Raw genomic sequence first — 20426 nt, forward strand, 5'->3', positions numbered from 1 at the left:
AAAGGGAGAAGAGAGAGGTAAAGGGAGAGGAGAGAGGTAAAGGGAGAGGAGGTAAAGGGAGAGGAGAGAGGTAAAGGGAGAGGAGAGAGGTAAAGGGAGAAGAGAGAGGTAAAGGGAGAAGAGAGAGGTAAAGGGAGAGGAGAGAGGTAAAGGGAGAAGAGAGAGGTAAAGGGAGAGGAGAGGAGGTAAAGGGAGAGGAGAGAGGAGGTAAAGGGAGAGTAGAGGAGGTAAAGGGAGAGTAGAGGAGGTAAAGGGAGAGTAGAGGAGGTAAAGGGAGAGGAGAGGAGGTAAAGGGAGAGGAGGTAAAGGGAGAGGAGAGAGGTAAAGGGAGAGGAGAAGAGGTAAAGGGAGAGGAGAGGAGGTAAAGGGAGAGGAGAGGAGGTAAAGGGACAGGAGGTAAAGGGAGAGGAGAGGTGGTAAAGGGAGAGGAGAGAGGTAAAGGGAGAGGAGAGGAGGTAAAGGGAGAGGAGAGGAGGTAAAGGGAGGTTGGAGGTGGCCTGGGGATTATGTTTGTTTATTTTCTGTTTTGGGAAAATTGAAACCATAAAAATCTATATGGTCAAGTCTAATGCATTCACTATCCTCCCACATCCACATCCAAGCACACCTGATCCCGATACTACTTTTAATGAACATCTCAAAGACGTCTCTATCCACCTATCTATCTCATTATTGAATATTTGGGGTAAAAATATCACATATCGATCTTAGGATTCTGCCCAAGGTTGGACAGACATTCAACACTCCCTAGGGCAGACTGTCACAAAATGTAGCAAACTTAACACAATATGCTTCATGTGTAAAGTCCAATTTGCTAAGTCAAATTGCTAATCATTACATAGACATGCAATACACCTTAGGCACACAGCATAAAAACACAACCTAAACACAACCTAAACACAACAGGCTTCTGACATGGAGATGGTGTAAAAAGTCCCAGGTAAAAATATAAATAAATGTCCGCCTTTTACTCACTCTGACAGTGAGGCCTTTCATTCCTCCAACTCCACACGCCGTTGGTCGTGCACTGGATGTGGGCGGGGCCTAGACGGTAGTAGCCCGGGTCACAGTTGAAGATAATCTTGGTCCTGTACTCATAGTGGGAGCCGTTCACGATCTTCCACCTCCCGTGTTCCAGAGAGAAGGAGCCGATGCTTGGACACACCACCACTGTTACACAAAAACACAAGCACACCCAGGTTCACAGGCACAGTCACACAAGCGTGTACATGCACACACAGCAGGCATTATTATCCAGAGCGACTTACTGTCAGAAGATAATTGGCATAACCTCAGATTTCTTCCCACACAGTTCTCCATTACAATTGTATTATTTTCTGTGTTGACTGTTGACCTCCATTTGCACTGCTTTGTGAGGCAGCCAGGCATTATAAACAGTCATCTTAAGGGGAAATAACTTCATGTTTTGGCAAAATACAGACTAATAAATAAGTGAGGGATTGCCTTCGAGGGGGGGAACTTATTTTAATAGGGAAGTAATTGACCTCATGGGAGCTGTGAGGTGAACGCACAAACACACACACATACACACACTCTCACACACTGACCCACACAATTACAATCACGCATACACACAAATATACTCTCTATCCCTGCTTCACCTGTCCCATCTGCTGGACTAACCTCCTAGCCTAACATTAGTTACCTGGGCAGCGTGCACAAATGCCCTCATACACCCCCCCACTAGCTTCCTAGCCTAACATTAGCTACCTGGGCAGCGCGCACAAATGCCCTCATACACCCCCCCACTAGCTTCCTAGCCTGACGTTAGCTAACCTGGGCAGCGCGCACAAATGCCCTCATACACCCCCCCCACTAGCTTCCTAGCCTGACGTTAGCTAACCTGGGCAGCGCGCACAAATACCCTCATACACCCCCCCCACTAGCTTCCTAGCCTAACGTTAGCTACCTGAACAACGAGGGATCTTGTTGAGGTTGCTCCAGGTGCCGTCCGGTTGGCAGACGGCGCTGGTCAGCTCTTTGGAGGACAGGCGGTAGCCGTCATTGCAGAAGTAGGTCACGTGTGTGCCCACTGAGTAGTCCACCGTCAGCACTCCTCCATTCAACGGTGCCTTAGGCACCCCGCAGGACACCGCTGCCATGGGGGAGACCAGGGGAGAGGTGGGGAGAGGAGGAGGAGGGGCGCCCAGGGGAGGATGAGGGGAGAGGAGGGGAGACCAGGGGAGAGGTGGGGAGAGGAGGAGGAGGGTCGGCCAGGGGAGGATGAGGGGCGAGGAGGAGAGACCAGGGGAGAGGTGGGGAGAGGAGGAGGAGGGGCGCCCAGGGGAGGATGAGGGGCGAGGAGGAGAGACCAGGGGAGAGGTGGGGAGAGGAGGAGGAGGGGCGCCCAGGGGAGGATGAGGGGCGAGGAGGGGAGACCAGGGGAGAGGTGGGGAGAGGAGGAGGAGGGTCGCCCAGGGAGGATGAGGGGCGAGGAGGAGAGACCAGGGAGAGGAGGAGGAGGGGCGCCCAGGGGAGGATGAGGGTCGAGGAGGGAGACCAGGGGGTGGGGAGAGGAGGAGGAGGGGCGCCCAGGGGAGGATGAGGGGCGAGGAGGGGAGACCAGGGGAGAGGTGGGGAGAGGAGGAGGAGGGGCGCCCAGGGGAGGATGAGGGGCGAGGAGGGGAGACCAGGGGAGAGGTGGGGAGAGGAGGAGGAGGGGCACCCAGGGGAGGATGAGGGGCGAGGAGGGGAGACCAGGGGAGAGGTGGGGAGAGGAGGAGGAGGGGCGCTCAGGGGAGGATGAGGGGCGAGGAGGAGAGACCAGGGGAGGAGAATGGGAGAGGAGGAGAAGAGGAGGGGAGAGCATGAGAAAGGATGAGAGGAGAGGAGGAGGGGAGACCAGGAGAGGAGAGGAGAGGGGAGACCAGAGGAGGAGGAGAGGAGACCAGGGGAGGAGGAGGATACAGGAGGAGAGGAAGAGAGGAGAGTCAGCACTTATTCTGCTCAAAGGATTTACACTCAGCGTTATTTATCAAAGGAATTACACTCATGGTTATTCATCAAAGGAATTACACTCAGGGTTATTGCACTCTTTACACCACGCCCTCAAATCAGTCTCACACACAGAGATAAACTCACACATACAAGAGCACTCAAATAACACACAGTCTCTCACACACACCAACAGTACACAACTCACACAAGGAGATCAACACAAACCCTTTCAACACAAAGGCCTGCTGATGATATTGGTCAGAGAGATAAAGTAACAATGCTCACTCAAAGACCCACTGACTATACCACTATTAACAGACTGTCAGTATAGTGAGGAACATTGATTCTGCTTCCACATATTCTTCTAACACACAGAGACCATACAATGATACTGATTCTCTTCCTGTTCATTCATCTTCTAACACACAGAGACCATACAATGATACTGATTCTCTTCCTGTTCATTCATCTTCTAACACACAGAGACCATATAATGATACTGTTTCTCTTCCTGTTCATTCATCTTCTAACACACAGAGACCATATAATGATACTGTTTCTCTTCCTGTTCATTCATCTTCTAACACACAGAGACCATACAATGATACTGATTCTCTTCCTGTTCATTCATCTTCTAACACACAGAGACCATACAATGATACTGAGACAGCATGTTAGGAATTTTATGAATAATGACTAAACAATATCTACATTTTAAATATAACTATAACTAATTAAACTCTACTCTGTTTTAATTAATTAATAATATTAATTCATAAGTGAGGGATTGTGGAGCATGAAACAGGGGGTAATTAAATAAAATAAATACCATTCCAGCCAGGTTGTAGAGGACTGGAATTGTGGGGTTTTTAAGTAAGCAGAAGGGGTCGTTAACCTATGGTTGAACCGACTCAACTTGGCTCTGGGATGTTTAGATAAGGCAGTGTGTGTTTTCTTAGGTTTTCCATTAGCTGGAACTGTCTGCTGAATGGTGATGGATGAAGACTTCACAAGTTTTAATCTCGATTTAACTGTGTGTCTTGAGTGAGAGAGAGAAGGGGTGGGAATAAACTTTTGAACTGTTGGGAGGAAGGACAATTTATAACCTATGACGTCATATTTTGTATATAAACTGTTTGTTCGTGGTTACATGGCAGCGCGCTCCGAGACTAAATACTATTATCTAATTTTGATAAGACTGGTCTCTGTCTATTTTATGCCAATAGGAATCTTACAAATTCTTATAAAATAGACTGAGTGATTTAATGAATGTATAATTAATAAGAATTGATGAAATTCCAGTGACACAGCATTGAGACAACTTCCACACATTAACACGCTGCTCACTCAACCCGCACTAACTATCTACTGACAAAGTAGTGCCCACTCAATCTTTACACAGCGACAAAGGATCACCTTATACGAACTGATTTACAGAGAAACAGAAAAACATTTTTGACAGAGATAAAGAAACCAAAAGCAACACACAGACAAGGTTCAAAGGAAAATAACTTAGTCACAGTCCCCTTTCAAGCAGAGGTGGAAGTGTAGGAGTTGTTTTAGTTTTTCCACCGTGTAGACTTTTTGGGGGGGCAGGGACCTTCTTCTAAACACACAAACAAACCAGAAATTGTGTCTGTAGACACTGAGCGTACAAATATTAGGAACACCTCTATGTCACTCAGTGTATGTCGGAAGTAATTCTGAATAAGGTGGATGGTATCATTTCTTCCTGCTATAACAATAGGTATATTGTTGTGGGAAAAGCTGGAGAAGTGAATTATAATTATAAAGTGAAAGAGTAAGCGAAAACAAAACAGAGGCTTTGAGGAGATTAGAACTATGCTGTGTGTGTGTGTGTGTGTGTGTGTGTGTGTGTGTGTGTGTGTGTGTGTGTGTGTGTGTGTGTGTGTGTGTGTGTGTGTGTGTGTGTGTGTGTGTGTGTGTGTGTGTGTGTGTGTGTGTGTGTGTGTGTGTGTGTGTGTGTGTGTGTGTGTGTGTGTGTGTGTGTGTGTGTGTGTGTGTGTGTGTATCTGTGTATCTGTGTATCTGTGTGTATGTGTGTGTGTGTGTGTGTGTGTGTGTGTGTGTGTGTGTGTGTGTGTGTGTGTGTGTGTGTGTGTGTGTGTGTGTGTGTGTGTGTATCTGTGTATCTGTGTGTGTATGTGTGTTTATGTGTGTTTATGTGTGTGTTTATGTGTGTGTTTGTGTGTGTGTGTGTGTGTGTGTGTGTGTGTGTGTGTGTGTGTGTGTGTGTGTGTGTGTGTGTGTGTGTGTGTGTGTGTGTGTGTGTGTGTGTGTGCTCTCTGCTAAGGAAAATGTGAATATACTCTCTGGTGAGTGTCACTCCTACAGTTTTACATAAGGTTTTAGCATACCCCCCACTAGCTAACAGAATATGATTAGACCCATCCTTATATTTCCTCTCTCTTTCTCTCCAATCCGTTTGGAACAGTATTGAGGCTGCGTCTCAATTGGCTTCCTATTCCCCTACCTTTGTAGTACTTTACCGATAAAGCTCTGCTCAAAAGTAGTGCACATTAGGTATTTTATCAGGATCCCCATTAGCTGTTGCAAAAGCAGCAGCTACTTCTCCTGGGGTCCACACAGAACATAAAACATAATACAGAACATCACTAGACAAGAACAGCTCAAGGACAGAACTACATACATTTAAATGTGATGTGTTACTGCACTATTCAGGGGATAAGGCTTCGATCACACCGACAGCGCCATTGTATTGTTGGTACACCAGAATGACATTCATTTCCAGTGAAACCCTGTGTTTACCTTGCAGCGTTGCATTGCAGAGACAGTTGCAGTGCGTTCTGTGTGCTGCATACTTAGGATTTATCCAACGTATGAGTCTAACTGTATCCCTAGACGTCTTGATAGAAACGGTAGCAGAAGGTGAATGTTGAACTGTTGTCGTACACACATCCAGATGATGCTGCGTACTATTTTGCCCAATGACGCTGTCGGTGTGATCGAAGTGCAAGGTGCCGCGCAGAAGGCACCCGGAGTTTGGTATCTGTCGGTTCGGATATACATCCACTATTGGTATTTGAACTTGTTGTCAGTATAAAAACATTGTCAAGATCTAGATATAATCATCAAGACCATATGGTCTCATCATATTATGAGGACAGCATCAATATTAAAAAAAATGTCCTTCTGAGATTGAGTTTTTCCCCAATGTGGACACTAAGAACATCAGTCCAATTCTGATATTTTTGTCCACTAATTGGTCTTTTGACCAATCACATACCATATTTTCACATCGGTCCTTTTCAGAGCTGATTTGATTGGTCAAAAGACCAATTAATTAAATCAAATCTGAATTGTGCTGCCTGTGAAAACACAGCCACGTAAGTCATATCATGGGTGTCACTCCATGTTAGTGTCCCTCGAGCCTCTGGCACTTGACAGTAAGGTGGCATCAAATCATATTAAATCACTTAGTGGAGCTTCAGACAAAACCAGTTTTGAGGGGACATTTATTTCTATTCTGGATCTCACATTTCATGTAGAAAAAACTAGCTAGAGGTAGATAAGTGTTGAGTAGCTACAACGGAATTGGACCTCTTATATGTGACACACTAGTAAATACACAACAGGATGAGAATTAGATTCCTGGAAAATTATAGTCCAATTGTAGTAGTATAGTATTGTAGTATAGTATTGTAGTATAGTATTGTAGTATAGTATTGTAGTATAGTATTGTAGTATAGTATTGAGCAACTCATGAGTCGTGACTTCCGATCAGGACTACAATAGGACAGCTTTTTAAATATAGGCAGCTTCATGAGTATTTGGTTCCTGATCCTGGCCAATACTGCTAGTGGTACTGCAGCATATCATAGTGATATAAAGCATTTCAACGACATGGGTCTGGCTGACTGTTAATAATTCACTGCTTTAACTGTAAAAACATCTGTCCACAATAGATAGACAGTTAAGAACTAGCCTTGCCTCCTTCCACCCTCCCCCTTTCCCCATGCCCTAACACCCTGATCTCACCTTGGCAAGCCGGAACGGGGGAGTCCCAGGCGAAGTATCCGTAGGGGTTCCTCCTGCACACGGCCGTACTGTTCCCTATGAGGCGGTATCCCCGGTCACAGGCCCAGCGAACCAGGCTGTTGAGGTGACCTCCAGTCTGGCTGCTGATGGACCCCTGCAGGGGCGAGTCAGGGGTGCTGCAGTATAGGGCTGGACACACACACACACACACACACACACACACACACACACACACACACACACACACACACACACACACACACACACACACACACACACACACACACACACACACACACACACACACACACACACACACACACACACACACACACACACACACACACACAAACTCACTAGATCAGTAACCTTTTAGTTATAACCAGAGCCTTATTACTGTAATATAAGACTCTGACCTAGTACTACTGGTATTAATGTAACAACACAGAGCATCTTTATATTATTTGAACTAAATGTGGAGCATTTATTTGTAATTTGTTTAAAATGTAATTTCCCCACACATTTCCATCATAAATAAATAACATCATAAATAAAATACATCATAAATAAATAACACTCTTTCTGGCATTGATACAATGAGATTTTGAAAACTTCACCAGCTAAAATGTGATGTGTTCTCTATTTGATCACTATCTGAATGCACTATAAAGCACTCTGCTCGCCCTCCACTCACCTTCTGTCGAAATCAATACAGGAATCATTCTGATTTCCATCGACTGAGCAGTCAGAATAACTATTGTGTACCTTGACTTTTCACTTTTATAAACCACAGTAGGAGGGCAAAGTCAAACCACATCCGGGAGGGTGAATTCTAGTTCACACAGCAAGTTCTGACTTCTAGGTATTATTAATTCCAGCCTTATTAATTAAGATACATATTTAAACTAACACCGAGCACACAGCTACAGTAAACACACTGTCCTGATTGTGTGTGAACAATGGAACAATGGTCAGGGGTTGCATTAAGGGATGTCGTCGCAGAATGTAAAGAGAGGAGACAATGTCCTGTAATCTCACTGAGGAAGATTAAAGAAGAGGAGGAAAGCCAAGTTTACAGAAGAAACATCTTTATTTATTGAACCTTTATTTAACTAGGCAAGTCAGTTAAGAACAAATTATTATTTACAATGACGGTCTACCAGTGAAAAGTAGATTAACTGCCTTGTTCAGGGGCAAAATGACAGATTTTTATCAGCTCGGGGATTCGACCCAGCAACCTTTTGGTAACTCGTCCAAAGCTCCAACCACTAGGCTACCTGCCGACCCATATTAACCTTCATTAATTTCCCCTTTTGTACTTGAACTATTTGCACATCATTATAACACTGTACATAGCTATAATAGGACATCTGAAATGTGGCTATTCCTATGAAACTTGGGAGTGTAATGTTTACTGTTCATTTTTGATAGATTTCCCTTTCTTATTATCTATTTCACTTGCTTTGACAATGTAAACATATGTTTCCCATGCCGATAAAGCCTATTGAAATGAGAGAGAGTGAGAGAGAGAGATGGAGAGGGATAGATAAAGGGGGAGGCGATAAAGAGGGGGAGGAAGAGATATCTCATCCTGGAATATCCAAGGCCTGAGGTCATCTGCCTTTGGACTAAAGAGCAGGAACCCGGACTTTACCTGGAAATACAGACATTGTCATCCTACAAGAAACATGGTATAGAGTAGACGGACCCACTGGTTGCCCTCTAGGTTACAGAGAGCTGGTAGTAACATCCACCAAACTACCAGGTGTGAAACAGGGAAAGGACTCAGGTGGGATGCTAATTTGGTATAGAGCAGACCTAACTGACTATTACATTAATCAAGACAGGAACATTTTACACCTGGCTAGAAATTAAAAAGGAAATGATCTTAAGAAGAAGAAAAATGTCCTCCTGTGTGCTACCTGTATCCCCCCACTAGAAACCTCATACTTTAATGAAGACAGGTTCTCCATCCTGGAGGGGTAAAACAATCATTTCTAGGCCCAGTGACATGCACTAGTCTGTGGCGACCTAAATGCCAGAACCGGACAAGAACCTGAAACCCCCACCACACAGGGTGACAAACATCTACTTGGAGGTGACAGCATTCCCTTCCCCATATGCCACCCCAGGCACAACATAACCAACAACTGCAGCACATTGGGTATTTACATTGTCAATGGTAGGCTTCAAGAGGTAGGTACACCTATAGATCATCTCTTGGCAGTAGTACTGCAGACTACTTTATCACTGACCTCAACCCAGTCTCTCAGAGCGTTCACAGTCAACTCACTGACACCCCTATCAGATCACAGTCAACTCACTGACACCCCTATCAGACCACAGTCAACTCACTGACACCCCTATCAGTTCACAGTCAACTCACTGACACCCCTATCAGATCACAGTCAACTCACTGACACCCCTATCAGATCACAGTCAACTCACTGACACCCCTATCAGATCACAGTCAACTCACTGACACCCCTATCAGATCACAGTCAACTCACTGACACCCCTATCAGATCACAGTCAACTCACTGACACCCCTATCAGATCACAGTCAACTCACTGACACCCCTATCAGATCACAGTCAACTCACTGACACCCCTATCAGACCACAGTCAACTCACTGACACCCCTATCAGATCACAGTCAACTCACTGACACCCCTATCAGATCACAGTCAACTCACTGACACCCCTATCAGACCACAGTCAACTCACTGACACCCCTATCAGATCACAGTCAACTCACTGACACCCCTATCAGATCACAGTCAACTCACTGACACCCCTATCAGATCACAGTCAACTCACTGACACCCCTATCAGATCACAGTCAACTCACTGACACCCCTATCAGATCACAGTCAACTCACTGACACCCCTATCAGATCACAGTCAACTCACTGACACCCCTATCAGATCACAGTCAACTCACTGACACCCCTATCAGATCACAGTCAACTCACTGACACCCCTATCAGATCACAGTCAACTCACTGACACCCCTATCAGACCACAGTCAACTCACTGACACCCCTATCAGATCACAGTCAACTCACTGACACCCCTATCAGATCACAGTCAACTCACTGACACCCCTATCAGATCACAGTCAACTCACTGACACCCCTATCAGATCACAGTCAACTCACTGACACCCCTATCAGATCACAGTCAACTCACTGACACCCCTATCAGATCACAGTCAACTCACTGACACCCCTATCAGATCACAGTCAACTCACTGACACCCCTATCAGTTCACAGTCAACTCACTGACACCCCTATCAGATCACAGTCAACTCACTGACACCCCTATCAGATCACAGTCAACCCACTGACACCCCTATCAGACCACAGTCAACTCACTGACACCCCTATCAGATCACAGTCAACTCACTGACACCCCTATCAGATCACAGTCAACTCACTGACACCCCTATCAGATCACAGTCAACCCACTGACACCCCTATCAGATCACAGTCAACTCACTGACACCCCTATCAGATCACAGTCAACCCACTGACACCCCTATCAGATCACAGCAAAAATCATTCTACTTGAACAGAGCAATACTCAATCATAAGGCATCAAAGCCAAAGGAACTGAAGAATATTAAGAAATACTATAGAAGGAAGGAATGTAGTGTGGAAACTTACCAAAAAACAGTTAGACAACAAATTCAATCCCTTTTAGACAACTTCCTAGACAAAATTTTGACATATATAGGGAAGGAACCAAAGGGAGTGACATATATAGGTAAGGAACCAAAGGGAGTGACATATATAAGGAAGGAACCAAAGGGAGTGACATATATAGGGAAGGAACCAAAGGGAGAGACATATATAGGGAAGGAACCAATGGGAGTGACATATATAGGGAAGGAACCAAAGAGAGTGACATATATAGGGAAGGAACCAAAGAGAGTGACATATATAGGGAAGGAAACAAAGGGAGTGACATATATAGGGAAGGAACCAAAGGGAGAGACATATATAGGGAAGGAACCAAAGGAAGTGACATATATAGGGAAGGAAACAAATGGAGAGACATATATAGGGAAGGAACCAAAGGGAGTGACATATATAGGGAAGGAACCAAAGGGAGGGACATATATTGGAGTCCAGGTTTGTCTGATGACACACAGGTGCGCGTAATGATGGTGACAGGTGTGCGCCATAACGAGCAGCCTGGTGACCTAGAGGCCGGAGAGGGAGAACACGTGACATCAGCGCCACAGGTAACTTCCACAAAGCTGTGAAAGAACTGAGAGACAAGGCAAGAAGGGCATTCTGTGCCATCAAAGGGAACATAAAATTCAACATACCAATTAAGATCTGGCTAAAAATACTTTCATCAGTTAAAGAACCCACTGCCCTTTATGGTTGTGATATCTGGGGTAGACCGATACCTGCTAATTATGAAAATCCAGAAAAGAGAAGTTAAATTCTACAACCACCAAAAAGGAAGCGATTCCCAAACATTCCTTAACAAAGCCATCACCTACAGAGAGATGAACCTGGAGAAGAGTCTCCTAAGTAAGCTAGTCCTGGGGCTCTGTTCAGGACAGCAACACAATTAGACTCAACCAAATAATGAGAAAACAAAAAGATAATTACTTGACACATTGGAAAGATTGTACGGAGAAAACTAGACCGCTATTTGGCCCAAAACAGTGAGTACTCAGTGGCAGAATACCTGACCCCGGTGACTGACACAAACTTAAGGAAAGCTTTGACTATGTATAGACTAATTGAGCATAGCCTTGCTATTGAGAAAGGCCACCGAAGGCAGATCTGGCTCTCAAGACAAGACAGTCTATGTGCACACTGCCCACACAATGAGTTGGAAACTGAGCTGCACTTCCTAACCTCCTGCCAAATGTATGACCATGTTCGAGACACAAAGATTACACAGATCCACAAAGATTTTTTTTAAGATTAAAAAACCACTATCTACTGGGTGAAATCCCAGTGTGCCATCACAGCAGCAAGATTTGTGACCTGTTGCCACAAGAAAAGGTCAACCAGTGAAGAACAAACACCATTGTAAACCATATTTATGTTTATTTCACATTTGTTTATCTACTTCACTTGCTTTGACAATGTTAACATATATGTCCCATGCCAATAAAGCCCTTAAATTTAATTGAATTGAGAGAGCGAAAGAGAGAGAGAGAGAGATAACATTGTAAATACAACCCATTTTTATTTATTTTCCCCTTTGTACTTTAACTATTTGCACATAATATGACATTTGAAATGGCTTTATTCTTTTGGAACTTGTGTAACATTTACCGTTCACTTTTTATTGTTTATTCCACTTTTTTAAATCCATTTAAGTTGCTTTGGCAAAAATATGTTTTCCATGCCAATAAAGCCTGTTGAATTGAATTGAGAGAGACAGACAGACAGACAGACAGACAGACAGACAGACAGACAGACAGACAGACAGACAGACAGACAGACAGACAGACAGACAGACAGACAGACAGACAGACAGACAGACAGACAGACAGACAGACAGACAGACAGACAGACAGACAGACAGACAGACAGACAGACAGAGATGGGAGTGAGAGTCAGAGAGAGATGAGTCACAACACTTCAAAGCAGATTGACCCCAAATCTCTTGAATACTTTAACAATCGAGGAAGTTATCCCCCAGCAAATCTCCTGGCACACATACTGAGTGCCAAATGACTAGTTCTCCTAGCTGCATGACTCCATGTTATGAGATACCAGCAATTTCCGAGGCATGGAGTCATTTTCACAATGGACGTTATTATTTCATTTGGAAAAAGTCTCAGAAATGTAACTGGGTTATCTACAACAAAACAAACACGATGAGGCAGAGATTTTTAGCAGCTCAAGAACAACTTCTCCATTGAAAACAAAATATGCACAGTGTTACACTAGACTATACTATTCGTTGACGCTTTGCTAACACCACAAACAATTATGACTGTGATTTCTAGTCTGTTTCTCTGATAGAAATAGTGACTGAAGTATCAAATCAAATGTTATTTGTCACAAGCTCCAACAACAACAGGTGTAGACTCTACCAGGAAATGCTTACTGTGCCTTTAAACAGCTTGGAAAATTCCAGAAAATTATGTCATGGCTTTAGAAGCTTCTCATAGGCTTATTGACATCATTTGAGTCCATTGGAGGTGTACCTGTGGGTGTATTTCAAGGCCAACCTTCAAACTCAGTGCCTCTTTGCTTGACATCATGGGAAAATCAAAATAAATCATTATTAAAATATTCCCTATGTAATGTTAATGAGTTGCTAACATGTGTCATGTAAATACTCATAATGCAGAACCCTCAATGGCCCAAGTCTTTAAATGCATGGCTCTGGTGTATCCTTGTTCCTCACAAGCTATAGTCCTAGTAATACAGTCTGCTGTGTCACTACTATAGCTTCTCACACTGTGTCACACATTGGTCCATTAGGGACAGGCTGGCTGTCACAGCTTACACATTGGGCCATTAGAGACAGGCTGGCTGTCACAGCTCTGACCAACTGCTCTGACCAACACTTGACCCCGTCTGTCCCTGGCCCTGCCTGCTCTGCTCTGGCCAGTCAGCAAAGTGTGTAGTGTGGGGGAGACCCATCTCTGTGGTTGTTTAGGGTCCCCAGGCCCTGACTGTCATCACCACTGACATCTGTAGTCACACTAGGCCCAATCTATTTACTGTGCTGGTCTCTGTACCTCAACGGTTGTGCTGAGCATGTGGGCTGACCTCACTGACAGGGTATTCACATTCATCAATATTCTGCATATTATACATATTTCAATACCCCTTGGTAAGACAGACACACATTGATTATTAAAAAACTGATTGTTTGGATCCTGGAGGCTGATTAATTGATATGTGGGAGTTGTGCGACAACAACCTCCGCAAATTACCATTAACGTATTAATCTCATAATTACACTGTCTCGCAGCCCAGCCAGGAAATTCATAAACCTCATCTCCGTCTGGAAAAAAGCATCCACACATTAGTTTTCCATGCTATTATTTGGTTTGCAACAGTTAGGGGGCCTGGAGGCAAGGGAAATAATGGCTGTGAGTGGCCATCGGTGTGAGAGACCATCGGTGTGAGAGATCATTGGTGTGAGAGACCACCAGTGTGAGAGACCATCGGTGTGGGAGATCACTCAAGTGGTATTGGCAGCCCCTAACATGGAGAACAGAAAGGGCTGGAGTGCCATTTGAGCTGGCAATGACGTGAGTGGACGTCACGTTCTCTGCCAAAAAAAGAGGCAAGCACTGGCTGTCACCAACCAGCCTCGGACTTGTTGTCACACGATAATTCCTAGGTTCTCAGACATTATTGCTTAATTATACAACAGGTGGGGTCTAATCTTGGATGCTGATTGGTTAAAACTGCGTTCCAGCCTGTATCTATTCCACAAGTTACCATCGGCCAAGGCTATGACGTTGAAATGCCTACTCACAATTCCATCTGACTGCCCTATCCACTGTCTCATCAGTCCAGCCAGGCAATTTATGAACTTGATCTCCACTAGAAAAACCATCTAGACATTATCTCCCGTTTCTTTTAGACTAACATATGATTTTCAACAGCACAGATTTGTATAAACCTTGCTGTCGATCTCTCCGACATTTGCAACATTGTTTCAATATCGTATCGATCTCCAGCTGTCCCATAGTAATGAACATGTCGGGATTCGGGACGAGACAGACAGACAGACAGACAGACAGACAGACAGACAGACAGACAGACAGACAGACAGACAGACAGACAGGCAGCTTTACTCAGCCAGTCGAAATCACGAATCAGCATCATTTGTATGGATGAGTAAAATGGATGATAAATGGATGATAAATTACTCAAATGTAATAGATACGGTGCGTTCGGAAAGTATTCAGACCCCTTGATTTTGTCCACATTTTGCTATGTTACAGCCTTATTCTAAAATTGATTAAGTGGAGTTTTTCCCTCATGAACCTCCACACAATACCCCATAATGAAAAAGCAATAACAGGTTTTTAGAAATGTTAGCAAATTTATAAAATAAAAAAAATAAAAATGTACTTAAGTATTCAGACCCTTTACTCAGTACTTAGTTGAAGAACCTTTGGCAAAGATTACAGCCTCGAGTCTTCTTGGGTATGACGCTACAAGCTTGGCACACCTGTATTCGGAGAGTTTCTCCAATTGTTCTCTGCAGATCCTCTCAAGCTCTGTCAGGTTGGATGGGGAGTGTCGCTGCATAGCTATTTTCAGGTCTCTCCAGAGATGTTCAATCGTGTTCAAGTTCAATCGTGTTCAAGGACATTCAGAGACTTGTCCCAAAGCCACTCCTGCATTGTCTTGGCTGTGTGCTTAGGGTCGTTGTCCTGTTGGAAGGTGAACCTTCGCCCCAGTCTGAGGTCCTGAGCGCTCTAGAGCAGGTTTTCATCAATGATCTATCTGTACTTTGCTCCATTCATCTTTCACTTGATCCTGAGTAGTCTCCCAGTCCCAGCCACTGAAAAACATCCCCACAGCATGATGCTGCCACCACCATGCTTCACCGTAGGGATGGTGCCAGGTTTTCTCCAGACGTGACGCTTGGCATTCAGGCCAAAGAGTTCCATCTTAGTTTCATCAGACAAGAGAATCTTGTTTCTCATGGTTAGAGTCCTTTAGGTGCGTTTTGGCGGAGTGGCTTCCGCCTGGCTTCTTTTTGGCCACTCTACCATAAAGGCCTGATTGGTGGAGCGCTGCAGAGTTGTCCTTCTGGAAGGTTCTCCCATCTCCACAGAAGCACTGGAGCTCTGTCAGAGTGCCATCGAGTTTTTGGTCATCATCCTGACCTAGGTCCTTCTCCCCCGCTTGCACAGTTTGGCTGAGCGGCCAGCTATAGGAAGAGTCTTGGTGGTTCCAAACTTCTTCCATTTAAGAATAATGGAGGCCACTGTGTTCCTGGGGACCTTCAATGTTGCAGAAATGTGTTGGTCCCCTTCCCCAGATCTGTGCCTCGATACAATCCTGTCCCAGAACTCTACGGACAATTCCTTCGCCCTCATATAGGTCCTTCGGACCTTATAGAGACAAGTGTTTAATAATTTGAATTTACCACAGGTGGACTCCAATCAAGTCGTAGAAACATCAAGGATGATCAATGGAAACAAGATGCACCTGAGCTCAAGTTTGAGGCTTATAGCAATGGGTCTGAATATTTATGCTAATAAGGTATTTCTGTTTTTTATTTGCAATAAATTAGCAAAAAATGTTGAAAAAAAATATTTTCACTTTGTCATTATGGGGTAGTGTAGATTGATGAGGAACACAAATGTATTTTATCCAGTTTAGTAAAAGGCTGTAACTTAACAAAATGTGGAAAAAGTCAAGGGTTCTGAATATTTTCCCGAATACACCCTATATACAAAGAAATATCAATAGAAAAATATAAATGCCGTTTGCTGTCACTCCTGCGTCAGTTTGAAGTGAATGTATTAGCTGTGTAGTTGGCTAGCTCTCTGAACAGTGTCCTGGCAAGAGAGTAAATGTTCTATGCAAGGAGAAATTGCACATCATCAGCTCATTGTTATGGATGTATCCCCCCCCAAAAATCACTAGAAAACAGCTTCATGCACCAATTTGTAAGTCGCTCTGGATAAGAGCGTCTGCTAAATGACTTAAATGTAAATGTAAATGTCATCGCAAATGGACCTATTTTGCTGTTATTCTGGCTGCACAGTTTGACGTGACTGTGTTAGCTGAAGTTGGCTGGCTAGCAAGCAAGGGATAAGAATGTTGCCAGCCATCATGACAACAGAACAAACAAATATTTGTTTTGCAAATACATGTTAGTATATTTGTTGACGACACACAGTTGATTTAATTTACAAATACACTTAAGGACTGGGTTGCTGAACTAATAGAACGAACCACCGGGACTATATCTATATCTATATCTATATCTATATCTATATCTATATCTATATCTATATCTATATCTATATCTATCTATATCTCGTGGAAGGATGAAATAGTATGAATAAATTCATCAAAATAACATTTTTAATGACAATATGTCAACCATTATTTGTATATGTTGGCAACCGACTGTATAAAAATGATAATGCCCTCGAAGCTGGTGTTTGAAGGATATATTGACATAATCACTTAGCATTTACCACTTAACTAATATTGAGTACAATCACAATATTCCACATGCAAGTTTTTAGAGTAGCTACAAAACATGCTGTAGCCACTTTGTTGTTATTCTTCCACTCTCTCGCACGCGCACGCACACACACACACGCACACGCGCACGCACACACACACACGCACACACACACACGCACACGCGCACGCACACACACGCACCCGCGCACGCACACACACACACACACACGCACGCACACATGCACACGCGCACGCACACACGCACACGCACACGCACACGCGCACGCACACACGCACACGCACACGCGCACGCACACGCACACACGCAAACACGCGCACGCACACACGCGCACGCACACACACGCACCCGCGCACGCACACACACACGCACACACACACACGCACACGCGTACACACACACACGCGTACACGCGTACACACACACACACGCGCACGCACACACGCACACACGCGCACGCAAACACGCGCATACACACACGCACACACACACGCACACACGCACACACGCGCACACGCACACACGCGCACACACGCACACGCACACACGCGCACGCGCACGCACACGCGCACACGCGCACGCCCGCGCCCTCTGGATTTTTCACTCTCAAAAGACGTAAACGTGCAAGTGAAAAGGAGTGATTTAAATGGATACATACTTTGATACTCACCAACATAGCGGATACGGAAGCCCTTCTTGTTAGTTCCGTGGTCAGAAGACCAGCGCAGTGTGAGCTGGTGGCCGGTCGTAGTGATGTTGAAGGGCGCGGAGACGTCACCGCTGAAGGTGGCCAGAGTCTGGCTGTTAGTACTGGGGCCTGTAGAGAGAGAGGGCGGGTGAGAGAGGTATGGAGGGGGAAGAGAGAAAGAGAGGAAGGAAGGGAAGGGGAGGGAATGGAAGGGAAGGGGGGGAGGGAAGGCAAGGGAAGGCAAGGGAAGGCAGGAAGGAAGGAAGGAAGGAGGAAGGAAGGCAGGAAGGAAGGAAGGCAGGAAGGCAGGAAGGAAGGAAGGCAGGAAGGAAGAAAGGAAGGAAGGCAGGAAGGAAGAAAGGAAGGAAGGAAGGATGCCAACAATAAGTCAAATTGTGGAAGAATGTATTTGTTGAGTAAATCATCCAACTACAGGGCTAACAGCTACAGCAATGACCCAGAACGAAGAGGGGCTGCTGACCACTGTTTGTCACAAAGGCGTTTTAGACAGTTCAGGATTAATCTAAATCTGTTCAGTGGTATTGTGGTTTCTTCACATTGTAATGACCGTTGCATTCATCAAAAGTGTGGTCATATAAAGTTTTGTAGGCCTTGCATTCAATACCAAAAACATCCAGCCTTTTAATGCCCAATTTCTGAAGATTACATTTGCAATGCCACTGCAGCACAAGAAGACAGTTTTAAAACAATACAAATCTGAGCCAAAAGCAGACGTGTTTTAAAAACATGACAGTTTGTGATGCTAGCCTGGTCCCATATATGTTTCCACTGTCATGAGTTGGCAAGATAGCACAAACAGTTGTGGCACCAGGCTAGTATAACGCTACTATAGCTACCATCAAAGACTTCTAGGATGTCGAACTCCCTCTCGGTCTGGAAGGACTCGAAGTACAGAGTGATGTTGTAGCCCTTCTCTACATTGATGGTCCAGATACACATCTGAAGGTTGGGGTAGCTGTCAGGGTAGCCTGGACTCAGGATTACTCCAGTAGAGTCAAACCTCACGTCGTGGGCCGGGCATTGCACTGGATGGGCACATAACAGGAGACCAAATGGATGCTAGGGGTACCTGTAATTTATTCAGTGGTCCCCCAGACCCCCAGATGACACATGGGATGGCGGAGAGAAATATGGCACCATAATATATAAATGACAACAGCTGTTTAGTCCACTAAACACAGTGAAAGGGACGACACAGAAACAGAACTGGAGTAGAAAACTGGAATCACAAGGGGCTGTGACAGAGGTGGGCGGAACGCATCACAACAGCACACCTAATGACTAAACCGTTTTAATTGCAGCTGCCACAAACGAAAACGCACACACGCGCAAGCATGCAGGCACTCGCGCACACATACGCAAAAAAAAAATGAACGCAAGCACGCACGCATACACACATGCACACCTTGACATGTGGGAGGAGGCCCATCCATCTGAAGTCTCTCCCCCAGTCTGCATGTCAGGATCTCATTCCCCACCAGGGTGAAGCCAGGATGACAGCGGTACCAGATGATGTCCCCTGTCAGGAGAGAAGGGAGGGAGGGAGGGAGGGAGGGAGGGAGGGAGGGAAGGAAGGAAGGAAGGAAGGAAGGAGGGAGGGAGGGAGGGAGGGAGGGAGGGAGGGAGGGAGGGGAATAGGGAGGGAAGAGAGAGAGGGAGTCATGGTAGCAAGACAGAAAGAGAGAGAAAAACAGAGAGAGAGAGAGAGAGAGAGAGAGAGAGAGAGAGAGAGAGAGAGAGAGAGAGAGAGAGAGAGAGAGAGAGAGAGAGACAGAGAGAGAGAGAGAGAGAGACAGACAGATGTTGATGAAGCTGTTGTCTAATTAAGAAGGACAGCAAACCTGTGCTGCAGTAATAGAGACAGATGCCTGAGACGGATGGGGTGACATTCTTTGACATCCAAGGTTGAACACTGTTAATGAGTGAGTTCTAGCCTGGGTAGGAAACTTTGAGACTTTCATAACAGTTACTGGGCAAAACAATCCATGGTCCCTGAAGTTTGAGTATTGCAGTAGTACTAGTGCAATATAACACAGACAACCAAGAATAACGGTGTTTAAGATTTTTTTTATTTTAAGTATGCTCTTTGTCGTTGCCATTATCACCATAATCAACATCACCATCATCATCTACTGTAACCTTTTGGTCTTTTTAGAAGCCATCTGATGTCTTCAACCAGCAGCAATGGGCCATGTTACAGGTGATGTCTTCAACCAGCAGCAATGGGCCATGTTACAGGTGATGTCTTCAACCAGCAGCAATGGGCCATGTTACAGGTGATGTCTTCAACCAGTGATGTTACTGATGTCTTCAACCAGCAGCAATGGGCCATGTTACAGGTGATGTCTTCAACCAGCAGCAATGGGCCATGTTACAGGTGATGTCTTCAACCAGCAGCAATGGGCCATGTTACAGGTGATGTCTTCAACCAGCAGCAATGGGCCATGTTACAGGTGATGTCATCAACCAGCAGCAATGGGCCATGTTACAGGTGATGTCTTCAACCAGCAGCAATGGGCCATATTACAGGTGATGTCTTCAACCAGCAGCAATGGGCCA

At 45.0% G+C, this 20426-nt stretch overlaps 1 protein-coding gene across 1 annotated transcript in view; it reads right to left on the reverse strand.

The window, feature by feature from the left end:
• Positions 1-20426, reverse strand: part of LOC124012727 (CUB and sushi domain-containing protein 3-like) — an 849083-nt gene that overhangs the window by 116640 nt on the left and 712017 nt on the right. The window contains exons 46-51 of the mRNA XM_046326635.1: positions 19273-19386; positions 18704-18892; positions 17817-17975; positions 6979-7167; positions 1931-2116; positions 976-1170 (exon numbers count right to left, since the gene is read on the reverse strand). Coding sequence (XP_046182591.1) covers positions 976-1170; positions 1931-2116; positions 6979-7167; positions 17817-17975; positions 18704-18892; positions 19273-19386 — 1032 coding nt within the window. The remainder of the gene's footprint in view (positions 1-975; positions 1171-1930; positions 2117-6978; positions 7168-17816; positions 17976-18703; positions 18893-19272; positions 19387-20426) is intronic.

The sequence above is a fragment of the Oncorhynchus gorbuscha genome, linkage group LG24 (genome assembly GCF_021184085.1).
Source record: "Oncorhynchus gorbuscha isolate QuinsamMale2020 ecotype Even-year linkage group LG24, OgorEven_v1.0, whole genome shotgun sequence".
NCBI lineage: Eukaryota > Metazoa > Chordata > Actinopteri > Salmoniformes > Salmonidae > Oncorhynchus > Oncorhynchus gorbuscha.